The 17,008-nt window shown below is 45.7% G+C and overlaps 1 protein-coding gene across 2 annotated transcripts in view; it reads right to left on the bottom strand.

The window, feature by feature from the left end:
- The window catches only part of adgrl1a (adhesion G protein-coupled receptor L1a), an 88,050-nt gene that overhangs the window by 25,675 nt on the left and 45,367 nt on the right, over positions 1 to 17,008 (bottom strand). For both annotated transcript variants that reach the window (XM_069148912.1, XM_069148911.1), the window contains 2 exons: positions 11,744 to 11,957; positions 10,061 to 10,170 (listed from right to left, as the gene is read on the bottom strand). In XM_069148912.1, coding sequence (XP_069005013.1) covers positions 10,061 to 10,170; positions 11,744 to 11,957 — 324 coding nt within the window. The remainder of the gene's footprint in view (positions 1 to 10,060; positions 10,171 to 11,743; positions 11,958 to 17,008) is intronic.

The following is a 17,008-nucleotide window of genomic DNA, read 5'->3' as shown; positions in this document are numbered from 1 at the left end:
CCATGCTGGACAGTTAATGGGCTTTAAGGGTTAGTGTGTGCCCATAAGTGTGCAGTGAGTCCCCTGATGGTATGTCGGTGCATTCATTAGCCCATTAGTGCGTGTAGCTGTATCTTACTGTGTGTGTGTTTGAGCGTGTGTTTGTGTGTGTGTGTGTGTGGGCATGCATGTGTTCAGAGAGATAGAGAAGCAGAAAGAGGGAAGAAAGCGTGAAGAAGGATGTGAGCGTATTCCGTGTGTGCAAACGAGGAGAGAGAGGAGTGGAGTAAGAGAGAGTAAATAGGTTATTTCCTGTGAAATGAGAATTAGGAGTGAGTTAATTTGCTGAGGAGTAACAAATAGTGACAGAAAGGAGGAGAGAAATAAGGAAGGAGGAGGCAGGGTCTCCCCGTGTGTTTCCGCTTCCTTTTAGACTACAAGGGGGTCAGGGCTTGGGAGTAAAAACACAATACAGCACAAACAGCCGTACACAGACACACACACACTCTCAGACAATGCATGCACAAACACACTGTCCAGACTTTGGAAGAGGCAGGTGTCAAACTGGCACCTTTATCAACCCAAACATTCACCCCAGAGAATACCCTTCACTGAGACCAAAAGCGGCAACCAAGCAACACCAAGAGATAGCCACCGTTGAAAGCAAAGTCTTATCTGCCCCAGAGTGACGCTGACACTGAGTGACAGGAAAGTTGATCGGGACACAGTTGCAGAGGCTACAGGCTGCAAATACAGTCGCTGAAAGAGAGGCAAACCCTATACTGGCTGACTGGGGCTTGAGAGGTAGGGTAACAACAAGCCTGTAACATTAGCCTAGCCTGCCACCGCCCTGAGTCGTCCCCCTCCCCCCTGCTCTGACTCAGGTCTCCCAGAGATACTGTTCCTCCATAACAGTCCTGAAACCAGCTGCTGTGTTTTATATTCATGACCACCTGCTTCACTCACTCACCTCTCTGTACTCTGGCTCTAACAATGCAAGGACTTCTACATGTACAGTCACTCCTCGCACTCGTCCCTATCTCCCTGTGCCACTAAAAAGGGTGTCTGCACTGCTTCGGTCACATGACTGTGCTCGTGTGTGGTGGGTCATTCCTAATGAGGGGATGCTGCCTGACTCATTGTCTCTATAGCAACCGCTTTTCCTCTCTTTCTCCTCTCACAGCCATTCTTTGTATTTTCCTGTCACACAATGCAGTGGTTGCTCAATCATTCTCTCTCACTTTTCTAAATCACATGTAGAGAGCTGTTTGTGTGAGTGATGGTTCTGTCCTTGTGAGCTCACTGGTCCCACCTTTCATAGCCATACTGAGCTTGTCCACAGTACACTAACACTGCTTTCTTCTCCGGCCTCTTTTCCATTGGAAGTAAACAAACTAACAAAGGTTAGAAAAACACTTGTTTGGTCCAGTCAGCAGTGATAAAGTAAATACCATAAGGATGTGGGTAATGTACCCCTCTAGACTGTCAGTAAAAAGGGTGAGAAAAGGGAAAGAAGGGAATGATGGGATGGTAGGGTCGGCTGTCGTAGACATAGTCTTAAAATAGCCTGACAGTAGGTAGGTTGACAGAGTGTTGGACATTCATTGAACAGTGACATCATCACCACGCGATGCACGTCATCCCGAACCCAATCTGTCAATCAGCTGATCAATCAGTGAAGATTAATTTGACAGACACGGGCAAAACACAAGTCTGGAATATCAGTTCAGCCAAAAATAGAGAAAGGAAGTGTGTTTAGCAGCAGTGGAGGAATGGATTAAGGTGGACACGGGCACGAGTGCAGACAAAGGAGAGGGGTATTCATTTTTGTGTTAGTGGGAGGAAAAGTAGTAAAAAAATATAACCAGTTGGGTGAGGTGGAAGCAGGAGGAGGAGGAGGGTTTTGTAGCTTTCTATTACACCCGCAAGCAGGGAGAGAGTTAAAATGGCTGCTTGCGGTGGGAGAAAAATGTGAGACAATGATCCATGTTAATGAAAAGCCACGGACACAACGACAGACAAGGGGGTCCATAAACCAGTTAATGGCAACCTCTATAGGAGTTAATTCCTCCCAACATATGGATGTAGCCATGGTGCCAGGCAGGGAAATGGCTGAGACTGAGACAGATGTGAGTAGGGGGTTAAGAGAGAGTTGAGGAGGGTGGGGACCTGAGAGGGGGAGTTAAGGCTCATTGGAAAGCTGGAAATGATGGCAACTTCACTCAGTTTGACCTTGGATATGGGTCAGGTCTATCTTTGCTCTTTAAGAAGCTTGTGATTGAGGTCCCCGGCCATGCTGATTGGGGCTCTTTACGAGTGCTTGTGGCAAGGCTTGGCTGCATCAGAGAAGCCATTACAAGGACCTGAAGCGCTCCCTACAGGGGACGCACCTCCCTCCCTTATCCCCTCCCCTCTCTGTTAACACATAAGGAACCATAAGGGATGGACTGATGTGGATAGGTATTTGGAGAAGGGGGGAGGGGAGAGGGAGGAGGAGGAGGGCGATGGGGGCTACTGCGCATGATTGTGCAATAAAGAAAACGGAGAGGTGGCAGTGACAAACTGTACAAAGAGGTAGAGAGGGAGAAGAGAGGAGAAGGGATAGAAGTGTAAGAGATGCTCAAAAGAGCCTGCAGTTGCTTGTGATGGCCAGATGTGATCTGAGAGATAAACCAATCAGAGACAGGCAAGAGAAAGAGAGAATGTGAAACACAACAGAGAAAAATAAGCGATAAGTAAGGGGACAGTGAGAGAAAAGGAGTTAAATGGAAGTGTGATTGATTCAAAAATGAACCGAGACAGAAAGAGAGGACACTGAAGAACCTGGAAATGGGATATAACGATGATCTGACAGCAACTTTGCCCAGTTACTGTTATATCGTAACACAATGTTTTTTTTGCTTTGGGATTACAGCAACAACAAACTCTGAATTGGTCCTGAGAAATTAAAAAAGAGGGGTAGAGAGAGTATGGAGAAAAGAAACAGTCAGATAATGTAAAGAGAGAGAGGAGAACGTTTTTTCTTAGATCTGTAGGTAGAGGCAAATTGCAAAAAGCAAAATGAGTGGAACTACTTGAGAAATGTGAATTTGAGATCTGAATAATGAAAAAATTCTATTGTCAAGTGTGTGACAAGACGAAATTTTTTTTGAAAGGGATGGAAAAAAATGATTTAAAAGAGAGATTTGCTATCTATGAAATGATAAGAATATATTTTGTCTGTACATTTAGGTTGAGATGTGATACTTGGTACAGGAAAGGAATGAAGTTAATTTCTTGTTTTTATCTCTCATAGATACTGGACTGACCTTCCATGATGCCCTTTTGAGTTTGAGTGTGTGTGTGTGTGTGCGTGTGTGTGTGTGTGTGTGTGTGCGCGCGCATGTGCGCGTGCGAGTGAGTGAGTGAGTGAGTGAGTGAGTGAGTGAGTGAGTGTGTGAGTGCGTGCGTGCATGAGTGCAGGTTAGGCTGATGTCATCAGAACCAAGGAGGAAATCTAGAAGGATTTTAGAATTTTGGTTACAAGTCAAAGAGCGATAGAAAGAGAAGGGCAGAGGAGGCGATTAGAGATAGAAAGAAAAGGGAGGGATATCAACATCAAACATGACCACTACACAAGGTGCTGGGTTAGGAGGGAATATGGGGGAAGGAAGGGAGACAAGGGAGGAGGAGGAGGGAGGAAGGGGCGAGCTGTGGTTGTTATGTTCATTGTGGTCTTTACCTTTTTGATCCACTTCTATTCAAGCATCGGAAAAAGGAGAAAGAAGGAGATAGAAAGATAAAGGAGAAAGACAGCAAGAAGGAGAGAAAGAGAGAGAGAAAGAGAGTGAAAGTAAAGAGAATGAAAGAAAAACAGGTGCAGGAAAAAAGAGAAAATTTAGATTAAATAAAACGCTGTCCTTTCTCTCTCTCTCTCTCTTTTTTTTTTTTTTTTTTTTTTTTTTTTTTTTTTTAAAGCAAGTTATCTGTCTGTGTTATGGTTGGCTACTCAGAGAAAGGATGGCTCAAATGGAAAATGAGAAGGGGAAAATGGCCTGACCTAGGTTTAAATTCATTTCCATTTCATTTCAGATTTATCAATAATCCCCCCAACAACACAATCCAACCCCAACCACACACTCTCGACCCCACCTCCACCCATTTTATTGCAAAATCCCTCTCTCTCTCCCTCCCACTTTGCCAGAAGTGCAGCTCCAGGAAACCTGGTGGAGAGAGAAACGAAGGAGGAGCCTCTTGGTGCCATCGTTCTTTTAGGCTGTGGAAGTAAACAAACAGTTGGGAAAGGTAGAGAAAGAGGTAGAGGAATGGAGGATGGAAAGGTGGTGATGAATATGTCTCTATTTGTGTCCAGTTGTATTCAGAGAGATCACTGAAAACCTCTCTCTCGCAAAGCGCAGTCTATGTTGACATTAGAGCGGTCCCTTGATCTGAAGAAAGCGGTGCTTTTGGCTTTGCTCAATTTACAGAGTCAGGATGCCTGCTATAGAAGGCTGCAAAAACACTCAACCCATCGACCATCCAATCAATGGGGAGCTGCTGGCTTGCCTGGCCGAGACTGGCTCATCAAAGAAAAAGAGAACAAACAACAGGGGAAAGGGAGGGCTTGACAGAGTGGGCTACCTCAGAAACACAGACAGAAACCAAAAGACACAGTCGGGGGGAAGGGGGTAAAAAATAGAGGGTAGAGACAAAAGAGAGATGAGAGAAACGTCTACAGCGGGTTCATCACACACAAATCAATAGGTTGTCTGTTGAGTCACACTAAGGCCTGAGCTGACACGAGCAGGTGAGGCGTGGTTCCCTCGATATCTGTGACGCTGTTTGGAACCTGTTTGTGTCGCAGCGTCTGGGGAGGCCCGTGAGCAGCTGGAGAATAGAGGAGGAGCAAGCAAGGATCCCATCTCTGCCGTTCATGTTACAGCGCTGGCACTCGCCTTGCCTATGTGTTTGCTGAGGCACAAGTGGTATACCAGAGTATCTTCATGTCTCTCGGGAAAAGACGTGTCAAAAGGCACAAGGCTGATGGATTCCCCGCCGCGAGCGTGATTGTCGTGTGTGTGTCAGGGGAAGTCTGATGTCCCCGGGGAGGCCTGTGAAACTGTCACGACACCTTCGCAGGGTTGCCCGTAAAAAAAAAAAAAAAAAATTGTGAGAGAGACAGAGATTTAAAGAGACAAAATATCAAATCAAAAGGAAGAAAGGTCCATTACCAGCAGCAGCAGCAGCAGCCTGAGCTGTGGGGGGGATGGCCTTGCACCTTGGCAGAGGCAGCATCAGTATCAGTAGCCACACTGATCATTTATCATCCTATGCCAAGATCAAAGTGGACAAACAACCTCCATGAAGACCTGGGGAATGGAATCCATTTTCAGCCTAGAGGGGTAAACATGGCAGAGCAACGAGTGCGAGTCTTGTGAAGCTGGGGTAGTGGCAAGAAAGTGTTACATCCCAGCCACCAGCTGCGAGTGCAATCATTAGCTCCAAGGTTAGGGGAGGGAGAGACCACGGAGCATCCAGAGCTTTCATCCTCATTGTAGCAGCTGCAGGGGGTGCATGGCGACACCAGAAATCAGCAGAGCTCCAACGTATGGAGCTTTTCCAGAGGTTTGAGGAACCGACTGACCGCAGAGCTTCTCCACGTGTGAGGCTACAGTCCTTAAAAGATGGTGTGATAAATGATGTATTCTAAATGGACCACTGTGTATGTTTTTCTAAGCAGGAGGAAAATGATGTATGATGCATAGCTGTGGTATGTAAAGAGGGAGAAAGAGAGAAAGGGAAATACAATCTCTTCAAATGCTGCAGAAAGACAATATATATATATATATATAAAAAAGGAAGACTTGTGTTGACTTGTGTTTCTTCTACTCTTGGGTTGTCCTGAAAAATAGACAGAAAGCACAGACACACACAAGATCCTCACGCATTCCTGAGGACACACACAGAGAAAAGAGACAGAAACTCATCAAACTGTCCTCACAGTGAGCCGGAGGTTAGTTTAAGGCCACCTTGGTTGTTTGTCTGATTCATTCAACAGTTCTCTTTCAGGGCTCTTTTGAGAAATAAGCCACTGCCCTCTCCCACCTTAATCACTCTGCTCAGTGCTCTCTACAACCCTATCAAATACTCCCACACTAATGAGTACAGCTAGAAAACACACACTCTCAAATAAACACACATATTCTTAAGGGCATTGCGGGACAACTTACCCTGCTCTGTCTGTTTTACAGTGCTCATTCTCTCCCCTCTCTGTTTTCCCCTTCTCACACTTTACATTTCTCACGGTAAAGAGTCATCCCTTTTCGTGGCCCGAGCACAGCCTCTTGCTTCTCATTCACTAAACATTTATGAGTCCCACGTCTAATGGTGTCCCTATACATATTAATAGAATTTCATTTTGAGCTACATCAAAGTGTTTCCTTTCCTCCCCTGAAAACTTGTCATATTACAATGCCATTATTCCTTTTACTGACAAACTCTTCCCGACAAGTCAACTATCATTTCCAGCGGCTTTGTGTCCAAAAAGCAATGTCTCGTAATGAATAGGCAGCGCTGAATACATTTGAGGGGGAGAATCAATTTTATAGTGAACGGTGGCAGAGTAACAAAATGTGAATGGAAAAGTGGAGGATATGGAGCTAAGCTAAGAAGCTCAAAATCTCTACTGTACAACCTGTACAGCTACCTGCTGTACCTTGTGCATATTAACAAGATAAATCACAGCTGATTAAATGGCAGAGGCTCAACACTAGGTCTAATGGCCCTGGATTGGTTAGCATGGATGCTCTCCACGGAGAGCATTAGGGATCAATAATGATGTAGCACTGTCTCCTGGAGAAGGAGGAGGGTCAGGTAGAGTTCTCTTGTGGGGTAGATTTACTTTGACTCAACGTACATCTGTGTTAAGACTGCAGTGTCAGGTTTTCACTGCAGTAAACACATGCTGCAGCTGTATCCATGGATCTGTGATGTCTTAATGGAATCCAGCAGGCTACAGCAGGCTGTGACAGTATGAAATGAGAGTTCAGTTGAGCCATTTTGTCTTGCTCTGTTCCGGATGGCCAAAAACAATGCTACATGACAGGGAGGCCTTGCAGGGATTTTTGGCTCGATGAGATATGATTTGACTTGTTGGCAGACGTTGTATTTTGCCAAGGCGATGCCATACACAACAGCACACACATGTTCTGGACCCATGTCTGAGCTCAGCTGGGCAGAGTTGTGTGTGTGTGTTTGTGTGTGTGTGTGTGTGTGTGTGTGTGTGTGTGTGTGTGTGTGTGTGTGTGTGTGTGTGTGTGTGTGTGTCAGCTCGGCTCTGGCTGTCACCTTGCCGTTTCAGGTGACTGGCAACATGGCGCCCGTGTGACACAGGCGCCACTCACATGGAGGACCCTGTCAGAGGCAAACATCACACACAGCCATCAAAACGGCTGCACACCATCTCGGCTGCTATGACATACAACCTCTACATATCATCTCTCAGTTGTTCGCTTTTTTTTGTCGAGACAACCAAAGAAAAAAAAACATGCGTCGGCCTTGGATGATACCAGAGTGCCCATCGTTCCCAGCCAGACGTGAATGATGGGGCATTACCAGAGCGATTAGTAGCAGCAAATTCAATTAATCTTGACAAATCTCTGCTGAGGCAGAACTGAGGAGAGCGACGCGCCCCCCTCTCCTGGTAATTAAAAGTGGCCGAGTTGAGTGGCGTGTGGTGCGATGGTGACTAGGTTTTGGGATGAACAGTTTCAGCTCTGAGTCAGAATGTGTCAGGTCGTATTTAGTTTATCAGACGGGCACAAATACCCGCAGTGAGTTGTGTGCATACCCGTTGTATCCATACTTGTTTCTATTTTTGTGTGGCTGTGAGTGAGTATGGCATGCTAGCGTTCCTACGGTGGAGGAGAGTGGCAGAGGACAGGGGTAATTGGCTCTTCTTTGTCTGGCGGGACTTTTCATCAGAGGGATCAGCTTCCAATTTTCGAAGCCGCGCCATACTTCAGACGCAATCAACAAAGTTCTTTCCAAACACGGGGAGGAAAAATGCAAGTCAGCAGCTATTTAATCATCCCTTTTATTGCCTTGCAGAGAGAGAACAAGCTCCCTTGTGCATTCAGACGGAAAAAGACAAGGTTAGAATGCATGAAGAGAAGAAAGTGGCTACTACTAAGCAATGCTAACGTGACCCTCTATGGACAATACAATACAGGACACCAAGCTACGGCTTGAGACTATCAGAGGACTAACAAGCAAAGTCATACCATTGTAGAGGGTCAATGTGACTTCCAATGACATCGACTGAAAGGCAGGGGAACAGAGGGTAGAGAACACTTGAGAAAAACAGTTGTTGCCACTTGGAAGGCTGTGAAGAAAAGATTCAGACTAACAGAATAATCCCCAATGCAAGAAACCCAACTTCTTCTTATCTGTGACTGAGGCTGCAACCTGACTCAACAAAGTCTCTCACAAGGCAAACTGAGGGCAGAAAAGCACTGAGCAGAGGAAAGGCACAGGCTGAAAGAAGGTGCTTAGATGTTCCCGGATGGCTGCATATACCTGTAAAAAAAACAGAGACAGTAGAAGAAACAGAATAGAATGGAAAGCTAAGATGTGGTAGATTGATGGACAGAGAGTAAAAATAGAAGAAGAATGAGTAACAGGACTGAAGATTTACTTGGAGCGCAGATCGAAAGAGAGAGGAGCAGAGGACAGGAAAAAAGGAGTGAAGAGACATGAAAAAAGAGGCGATGCTGACTGTGAGAGATAATAGGTAAAGTGAGCATGACTGAGAGACCTCAGAGAGAAGAGATGAAGAGGAGGAAGAAGAGAAAAGGAAGTTAGCAGCTTGGCGTGGTCCCAGTCCGGTGGCTTCACCACAACATCTGCACCTGAGGAAAAAGAGACAATCATCCCATGATACCCAACCCCGATAAATGAAACATCCCCACACCCCGATAAGACCCCTCACCCCTCCCGGACCCCAACATCCTCATACCTCCCTCCACCCTCTCCTGAATCCCAATTCTGCTTCTGCCCAGTGGAGGGGAGTGCCACTGTTTCTCCCCTCCAGCCAGGTGTTCCTGCACAGTGAGGGGATCAATGCTGAGAGTAATAATACATGAGAGGGAGGAGGGGAGGCTGAGCGGAGATTTTCACATGAGCGAGGATCAACACAACATGATTTAATCCTTGCTGTGTCTGCTCCTTTGGCGGTGTGAGTGTGCTCTTGTTTGTGTGTACATGCTTGCTCAGAGAGGAAGAGTCAGAGCGAGAGAGAAAGAGAGCAACTGTGTGTCCCCCTTTTGTAAGTGTGAGGTAGACTGTGTGTGTGTGTGCGTCACACCTGCCACAGAGTTTGGAGCAGCGCTGTGAGGAAGTCAGCTGTTGCCATGGGGACATTAAAACGTGTGGCGCTCCAGGTCATGTGGTCTGAAATAAGGCCTTTGCTGTTTGTGTTAACATTCGTATTGTGCGGTGCAGCCTACACACAACACCTCCTGCCTCAAAGTCTCACTGCGCCCAATTTTTATTTTTATTGGAAAGTCAGGGGGACAGCAAAGGTGTTTGCCACCAGATAAAGGCAGTCACATGCCCCTGGGTTAATCAGTGCATGAGTGTGGGGCGGTGTGTGCTACACTGTTGTGATTGCCAATAAGGGCTGACCCTGTGTTTGCAGTGGGTGTGCGTGAAGAGCTTATCGGACCCTGTGCTTGTGGAGCACCTTCCCCCATGTGAAAATCCCTCTCAACTACTGGTGCTTCACTCTGTTGATGAGGAAAAAAAGTTTAGTGCTCGTGAGTGTGTGCATGTGTGTGCCTGTGCAGTGTAGAAGAGAGAAAGAAGAGAGAGACAGAGAGAGTAGGTGAGGGTAAAAGTCTTGTCCTGTTTTGTTTGGATTGTGTTGAGAAGATCCAGAGAGAGCATGTGAGTGTAAGAATGTCATTTCTTTTATTTATTTTTTTGAGGGGTTGAAGAGGGGGCAAGAGGTTCAGGTTGGGGGTAGAGAAAGGGATGGGAGGGGTGGTGAATGGGGTGAGGAGGGGGGGAGGCGGGGAGGGGGTGACGGTGTCTCAGTACTCACTGTAGGGGACACACTCATACTGGATCTCCAAGTACTTGTAGGTCCCTGGGCAGGGGTCTGGAAACACATCTGACCCCGCTACCACCACACACTGAGTGCGATTGTTACACCTGCAAGATGAGACAGGCGGGGGTAGGAAGGGAGAAGAGAGAGAAAAGGGTGGAAGTAAGTGATACAAAAAATAAATGACGAGTGCCATTGTAAGAAAGACAAAGAGGAGTGTTATAAAAAAAATAAATAAATAAAAAAAAACATCTTCAGGCTCGGCAAGACAGAGGGAACGGTAGGGAAGGGAGTAATTTCACACTAGACTAGATCATGTGACAGCTGCACCCGAGGGGAGGTGCGAAACAGAGAGGGAGGGAGAACGGGGGAAAAGGAGTGGGATGAAGGATAGAGAGAGGCGAGGAGGGTGGGAATAGGCAGAGAGAGGGTGAGTGACGTCAGAGCCTCCTCTCCTGGGGGATTGTGAGTGGGAGCAATTAGAGGTGAGAGAACAGGGAAGGACGAGGGGGGGCTAAGGCAAATACGCTACACCACAATGCACTGGGAAAACATTTATATGCACATAATACCTACGTCTAAACCGCATCACTGCATGCCTTCTCACATTTGCGGACTCACATACACACAAGAAGAAGAAAAAATACACTTCCGCTCTCGCATGTACTCAGTCATTCTAAACACATAATCCCTCTCGATCCAGCTTTGAGCATTCCTCCACAGTGCAGTCTTTCTCTCCCTTCATATCTGAAATCTCTGCTGCACTCACTCTATCATCCCATCATTTCTAGGAGTCTTTTTTCTTCCTTTACCCCCCCCCCCCCCTAAATTCTCTCCTCAACCCCCTCTTACTGCCCTCCCTCCCTTGCGCTCATCCCCAACTTGTACCCTGTGCCTCCATTACAAGCGTGATGGATAGCTGGGAAAGGGCTTCCATTGATCTGAGCTCAGAGGAAGCAGATGCTGAAAGCAAACACAAGAGAGCAGCTGTAGGAAGCCCTACAAATACTCCTGCAACGATCCTAAACATACACCCACTCATGCACTACACACACCAGCAAACACACAAATGTCTCAGCAGGATGCAGCGGTGCTCTGTACAGAAAAAGGATGCTGACTTGGGTATTCCACACGAGATACATCTGTATGCAAAAGTTTGGATAACCCTGAACAAATTGTTAAGTTAATTTTTGTATGATTTGAAGTAAATACAACCCCTGAAGCAAACAATGATTAAACAAAATAGACTAAAGTTAAGGCACTGCTCCTTTATATTTAAAAAATAGGAATAAAAACTGTTAAATTTGGGCACCATTTTACTTCTCAGAAATTCATTAACTTGTTAGACCTTAATTGACTTGTTAAATAAGTAATTCTCAGACAAATTCCACTAGTCAGCAGAGACTTAGTGCAGTTACTGTAAGTTTTTCCCATCTTTTCAAACCCATAAAATAAAAACCAGCGGGGTTGTATTTTTTACATTCTTTCACTTCAAAACTCAACAAAATGACAATTTGCCCAGAGGTGAGCAAACAACACACCTCAGGAGGAAAATTGAGAAAAAAAAGCCAGAAACGCTGAAGGAATTATGTTGTGAAATAGTGTCTTGTTTCCGTTGCGAACAACAGGCTCCGACTCTGCACAAACACATACACAAGATCTAAACAGATCAATAGTTACCTCTGTGACATTATCTTGAAGGCGTCAGGCAGGTAGCATTGCACATTTTCCATCTGAAAGGGGTCCGCGTCACAGATCTTGTCGTCAGTGCGACCGTAGTTGGCCGTCTCAATCATGATGACATCACTTCCAGGGCAACGCAGCTCGATCGGGTAGCCTTCACACGCCAACTCTCGACGCATCAAGCCGAAGGGCATCATTGACCGGCTCAGAGCTGGAGTAAAAAGAGGGAGAGAGGCAAAGTTATTGATAATTCAATGAACCTTAATACTTTGAGGAGGCACTTTATTATTCTACCTAATTGTAAATATTATATGTAGTGTTTGACAAAAGCAGGTGCAATGAAAGTGGTTTCTAAGTCTTGATGTGAAACACAAATTTGGTATTATTGACTTCCTTTTACTGAGTCGTAATATTTCAGTCCTGTTGATGCACAGCCTGGCCATCCACATTCCACATTGGATGATACCAGATCACATATTGGCACGACAAATTTGCAGCCATACCAGCTTCTCCAACGAGATATTGAGCCACTTGTCTAACAAACTGTGAGAGATTCAAATGTTAACAAACTCCTACACACAGCCAGGCAGCAGCTCATCATTCTCATCCACACACCAGAAAAGAAAAGAACTCTATTTCCTTCCTGGCATCTTTTCACCTCAACCAGGCATCAGAAAATAACTTTTGGATTCAGTCTGTGCAAGAGAGGAAGTAATGACAGAACAAGCAGGAAAAAAAAAAAAAAAAGGACAGAGAATTAGCATCCGTGTACTTTTTCACCTTTGGTGTGTACACCATTTGCACACCCACTGCTGGTAATCAGCCGCCTGAGAGGCATGTCATTGTACTGCTGTGGCTCTGTGTGGAGAAGGGTCAGCAGGGACAGCGGGGTACTCTGGGTTAATCGCTGAGCCAGACTGAGAGGCATGAAAGAGGGCTGCAAAGAGGTGCTGAGAGAGACACTCATTGTCTCTCCAGCTCTCTCAATAACTGCATACCTTTCCAACGGCTTCAGCATTCAGCTTCGCATACAAAAAGTAACAAAATGGCTGCCAGCTTCCTTTACAGCTCAGGTGGAGGCAGGGGCACAGAAACACAAGAGAAGTAGAGACAGAGTGAGTGATCTGGAAGTGAAGGACAGCCAGCGTTCCTCTGTGGAGAGTCTCATGCCAGGGACTGTGAGAGCTGCTGTCCATGGTGCTGAACTGACTAAACAACTTTTGGGAAAATAACGTCCCAAGAGTTGGAGCTACATCAGGCTGGTAGGTGTGGAGCTGTCCGCTGTCCTGACGGACCAGAGGGCTTTGACTGAGATCTCTTTTGCAATGTTAGTAGGAAGGACATGGGACCCATTAGGCTGACGGTGTGCATACTGTCAAACCTAAACAGACCAGTGCTAGTTCCACTTTAACAGGGTGGTAAGTTCTTTATAAACTGAGGCTTTTACTGCACAGCACGTCCCCCTGCAAGACGGGCCCAGCAGCAGACAAGGGCATTGAGTCAGCCCCTCTCCCCCACTACTGTTAATGCTGAAACCCACAGAGCGGGGCTGTTTTCCCTTCCTGACACTGAGCTAGCACTACTTAAGTTTCAGCCGCTGTCCATTCAGGAGGAGTGCCTATCTGGGTCAATGTCAATGTCAGTCATTCCAGACATGCTCTACAGCACTGTGCTACATGATTCACTGCCATCGAACTTGCTCATATTTCTAAATGCCACCCATTTATGCGGCGGGGACTTCAGTTCAGTTGTGTAACTAACGCCATTAAGGCTGAATGACCAGCTCAGACAGACTTCAAATCTTTTATGCCTCGCCAGCATGCAGTGCCAGTGCCAAATCACAAAGGCCTAGATGCAAAAGCGCATACTAATTAAAGCACACGGAGATGCAAACAGCAGGAGAGGCCAGACAAACAAGTCCACACTCAAATGCAAAAAACCACACAAGCAAATTAGTACATACACAGACGTACTGGGTGGAGAAGTGTGTATGTTCACAGTCCAGCACACACATACATGCATACACACATCCACAAAGTTATGGTGTCACAGTGGGATTACAATGCGTAGTGCCAGTGTGTGGCCTTGTTCTCTAACTACCCTGTGGTGTAAATACACAGCAGTGTACAGCTGGCCAGTGATTAGAACCACACAGTCAGCCAAGAGGAGGGTGAAAGTGAAGGGGGCCACCAGGAGTGATCACACTTAGTACACTTTCACTGAGGACCGACACAACAGGAACGTTGGTTCACACCAGAGGTGGCATATCACACATTAAATGTACTTTACATAGTAAAGCCCACTTTACATGGTAAATAGTTCTGGCTGATCAGGGCCATCTACCGCCACACGAACCCACGGTCTGCAACAGTTTTATTTCTAGTGATCATTTTATCTAAGTGTTACTAATTGCAGCTAGTTACAATCACTGTTTTGTTTGGTAAGTCACCTGTAGCTCACTGCCAAGTATTTATTTAGTCAAACGAAGCTTCTTATTAAGACAGATTTGTTTTGGAGTAAAGACTAAAGCAAAATACCATGACCCTGTTGAATCACAATGATGTATAGTTAGAAAAAATTGACTAGTTCAGATTAATGCCTACTGTGTTGTTTGAGTCCATCCATGAAATCCATTATCTTGTTTTCAGGCATTTCTTTTTCTGGCGCAGCTTTTACCGTACATTTTTAGCCATAATTGAACACAGACATTTACTAAGCCAGTAAACTTCAATGGTGGCAGCAACCACCATAACTAGCCTATTTCTGGCACCACTGCAAAACCCTGTTCCTCCCATATTGTATCATGTTCCACACCAGTGTACTTTACACCTACACAACCACTTATTGACAAGTCGCTGGTCTAAGGTGGCTTTTACTGTGTAAATAGAGAAGGATGCACTTTACTTTCATGCAGAGATTTCTTGAATGGTGTATTCACAAACAAGCATGGAACTTAACTTGGGGGAATCAGTGTCTGTGTGTGTGTGTGTGTGTGTGTGTGTGTGTGTGTGTGTGTGTGTGTGTGTGTGTGTGTGTGTGTGTGTGTGTGTGTGTGTGTGTGTGTGTGTGTGTGTGTGTGTGGTAGTGTGTCAGCCAGATGGCCTGAGGCCTAGCTGGAGCTGTGGCTGGCTCTGAGCTGAGCTGAGATGAGATGAGCTGAGGATAAGCTTGGACTGGCCATGGGCTACAATTGTCCTTCACTCTGCAGGAATCCATTAAGGTTTCAGGGTCTCTTTAGCCAACACATACGGACGGACACAACACACACACACACACACACACACACACACACACACACACACACACACACACACACACACACACACACACACACACACACACACACACGCACACACACACACACACACATACGCACACACACATACACACACACACACACACACGCACACACACTTAGCCATTTAGTCGAGCCTGTCAGACTCTTAATAGCTGAATGACAAAGTGTCTTTCTCAGCAGCAGCCATATGTATAGGTGGATGTAATCCCTCAGAGTGAGAGTTTGACTCATCTCCCATGGTATATAAAACTGTGTTTCTTTCTGTCATCTGCAAGTAATGGGTACCAATTGTCACAAATGATAATGTTATGAGCCAATTTAGTAATTATACCAGCTGATTTGCATGGACGTGGCAGTGTGCAAAAAGACAGAGGTCAGACACACAACAGACAAGGGCCTGGTGTCACTCCAGGGCAGCTGGTGTGAGAGCTGGCTTCAAAAATGAAGCTCCATACAAATTAAGAGCAAGAGAGAGAACTGATTAGATTTGACTCATTATGCTCACATAGTAATTAAAGCCTGAGGGTGGATAGATGCTTGGACCATCAGACAAGAACATCATTTTACAGAAGCCACTCGCACACTCACTCTACCATTGTAAGTCTCTCACGCAGACAGACGCAAATGTATAGGAAGCTCCAACATGATTGATAAGAAGAGATAAAGAGATGTGACTCGCAACACAGAGGCGTCACCATCACTTGAGAAACGCTAGAAGCAAGTCTTTTGTTTATGTAAAAACCGACAAGGAGAGATGACATTTCAAATTGTGAGAAGTTCACATTTTTAATATATAAAGAGTTGTCCTCATTGAAACACTTCACTTAAGTATTGTCTTTATTTTGTGAAAGCACATTGATAGACACTCGACCTGCAGTCCTTGTCTGTGGAAACATACTTGGCCAAAAAAAGAATTAATTATATTCAATTCCCTATAACTTTTAATCAGCCGCAGTGTGCTTTCAAACACAAAAGCACCTTGTTTTCAACATCTCCTGCAGTTTGACCTTGGTCTGTGTTATCGCAGAAGCTCTATAGGGTGTTTTGTCAGTAATAATTGAGTGAAAAGAATTGGCCTTGCATGGTAGCCAGCGACTTTGCAATTAAGTCACAATAGGAGATTATACTTGTGGAGCTCTGTGGCCCTGTGGCTGACTTGTTAGTGGCTGGCAAACTGTCTTTTGTGGGCCAAAATGTGATCAACCCCTCTTAGCCCCTTTGTCTGTTCCAGCAGTCATCTCCTAATGGATTAGCATAGCACTGAAGCAAAGTGCCAGAGAACATGTTCGCCAGGCAGTATCAGTATTTGAGAAACCCTGCTGATGAGGTGGGATTCTTGTTATATCAATGTCCTTAAATTGAACTTTAAGTGAATGCACCACAGCTAATAGGTGATTATCCTCTTTTTGGCCAGCTACAGCGTTGGAGTATTAAAAGTATACTGCATACATATGCCCTCAACATCAGCACTGGCTAAAAAAGCAAACTCCCTCATGAGTTTCAGGTTAGTTTTTTTTTCATAAAGCTGGCGGGGAAGAACAAGTAATTTTACAGTCATTGGACAGAACAGAGAGGTCTCACTGATGGGAATCCCTCTGTAGCAGAAAATCATCCTGACCAATTTATACAGCCCTTTATCATCTTAGCGCTGCATCTTAGCGACTCACTTAGCACTGCGAGTTAGTGTAATGACTCGCTGGAGCATGGCCTGTCACCGCAGACAAGCTGAGGCGATGCGGCCAGAACTGTCACATTCAGGCAGCCTTCAAGCTGAGGAGTTGTGACAAAGTGACATGCTGAGACAAACCTAAAGGCCTAACATGAGGGTGCAGGGGGTGGGGGCACTATGAGCTTGTGGGACAGTGTGTGTGTGTGTGTGTGTGTGTGTGTGTGTGTGTGTGTGTGTGTGTGCGTGTGCGTGAGCGTGTGTCTATGCGTATGGATTGGAGGGCAGGGGGGGTAAC

The sequence above is a fragment of the Embiotoca jacksoni genome, unplaced genomic scaffold (genome assembly GCF_022577435.1).
Source record: "Embiotoca jacksoni isolate LCO1_2020_lvr unplaced genomic scaffold, fEmbJac1.0.p SCAF_15, whole genome shotgun sequence".
Classification (NCBI taxonomy): domain Eukaryota; kingdom Metazoa; phylum Chordata; class Actinopteri; family Embiotocidae; genus Embiotoca; species Embiotoca jacksoni.
This window is presented reverse-complemented; position numbering and strand designations above follow the sequence as displayed.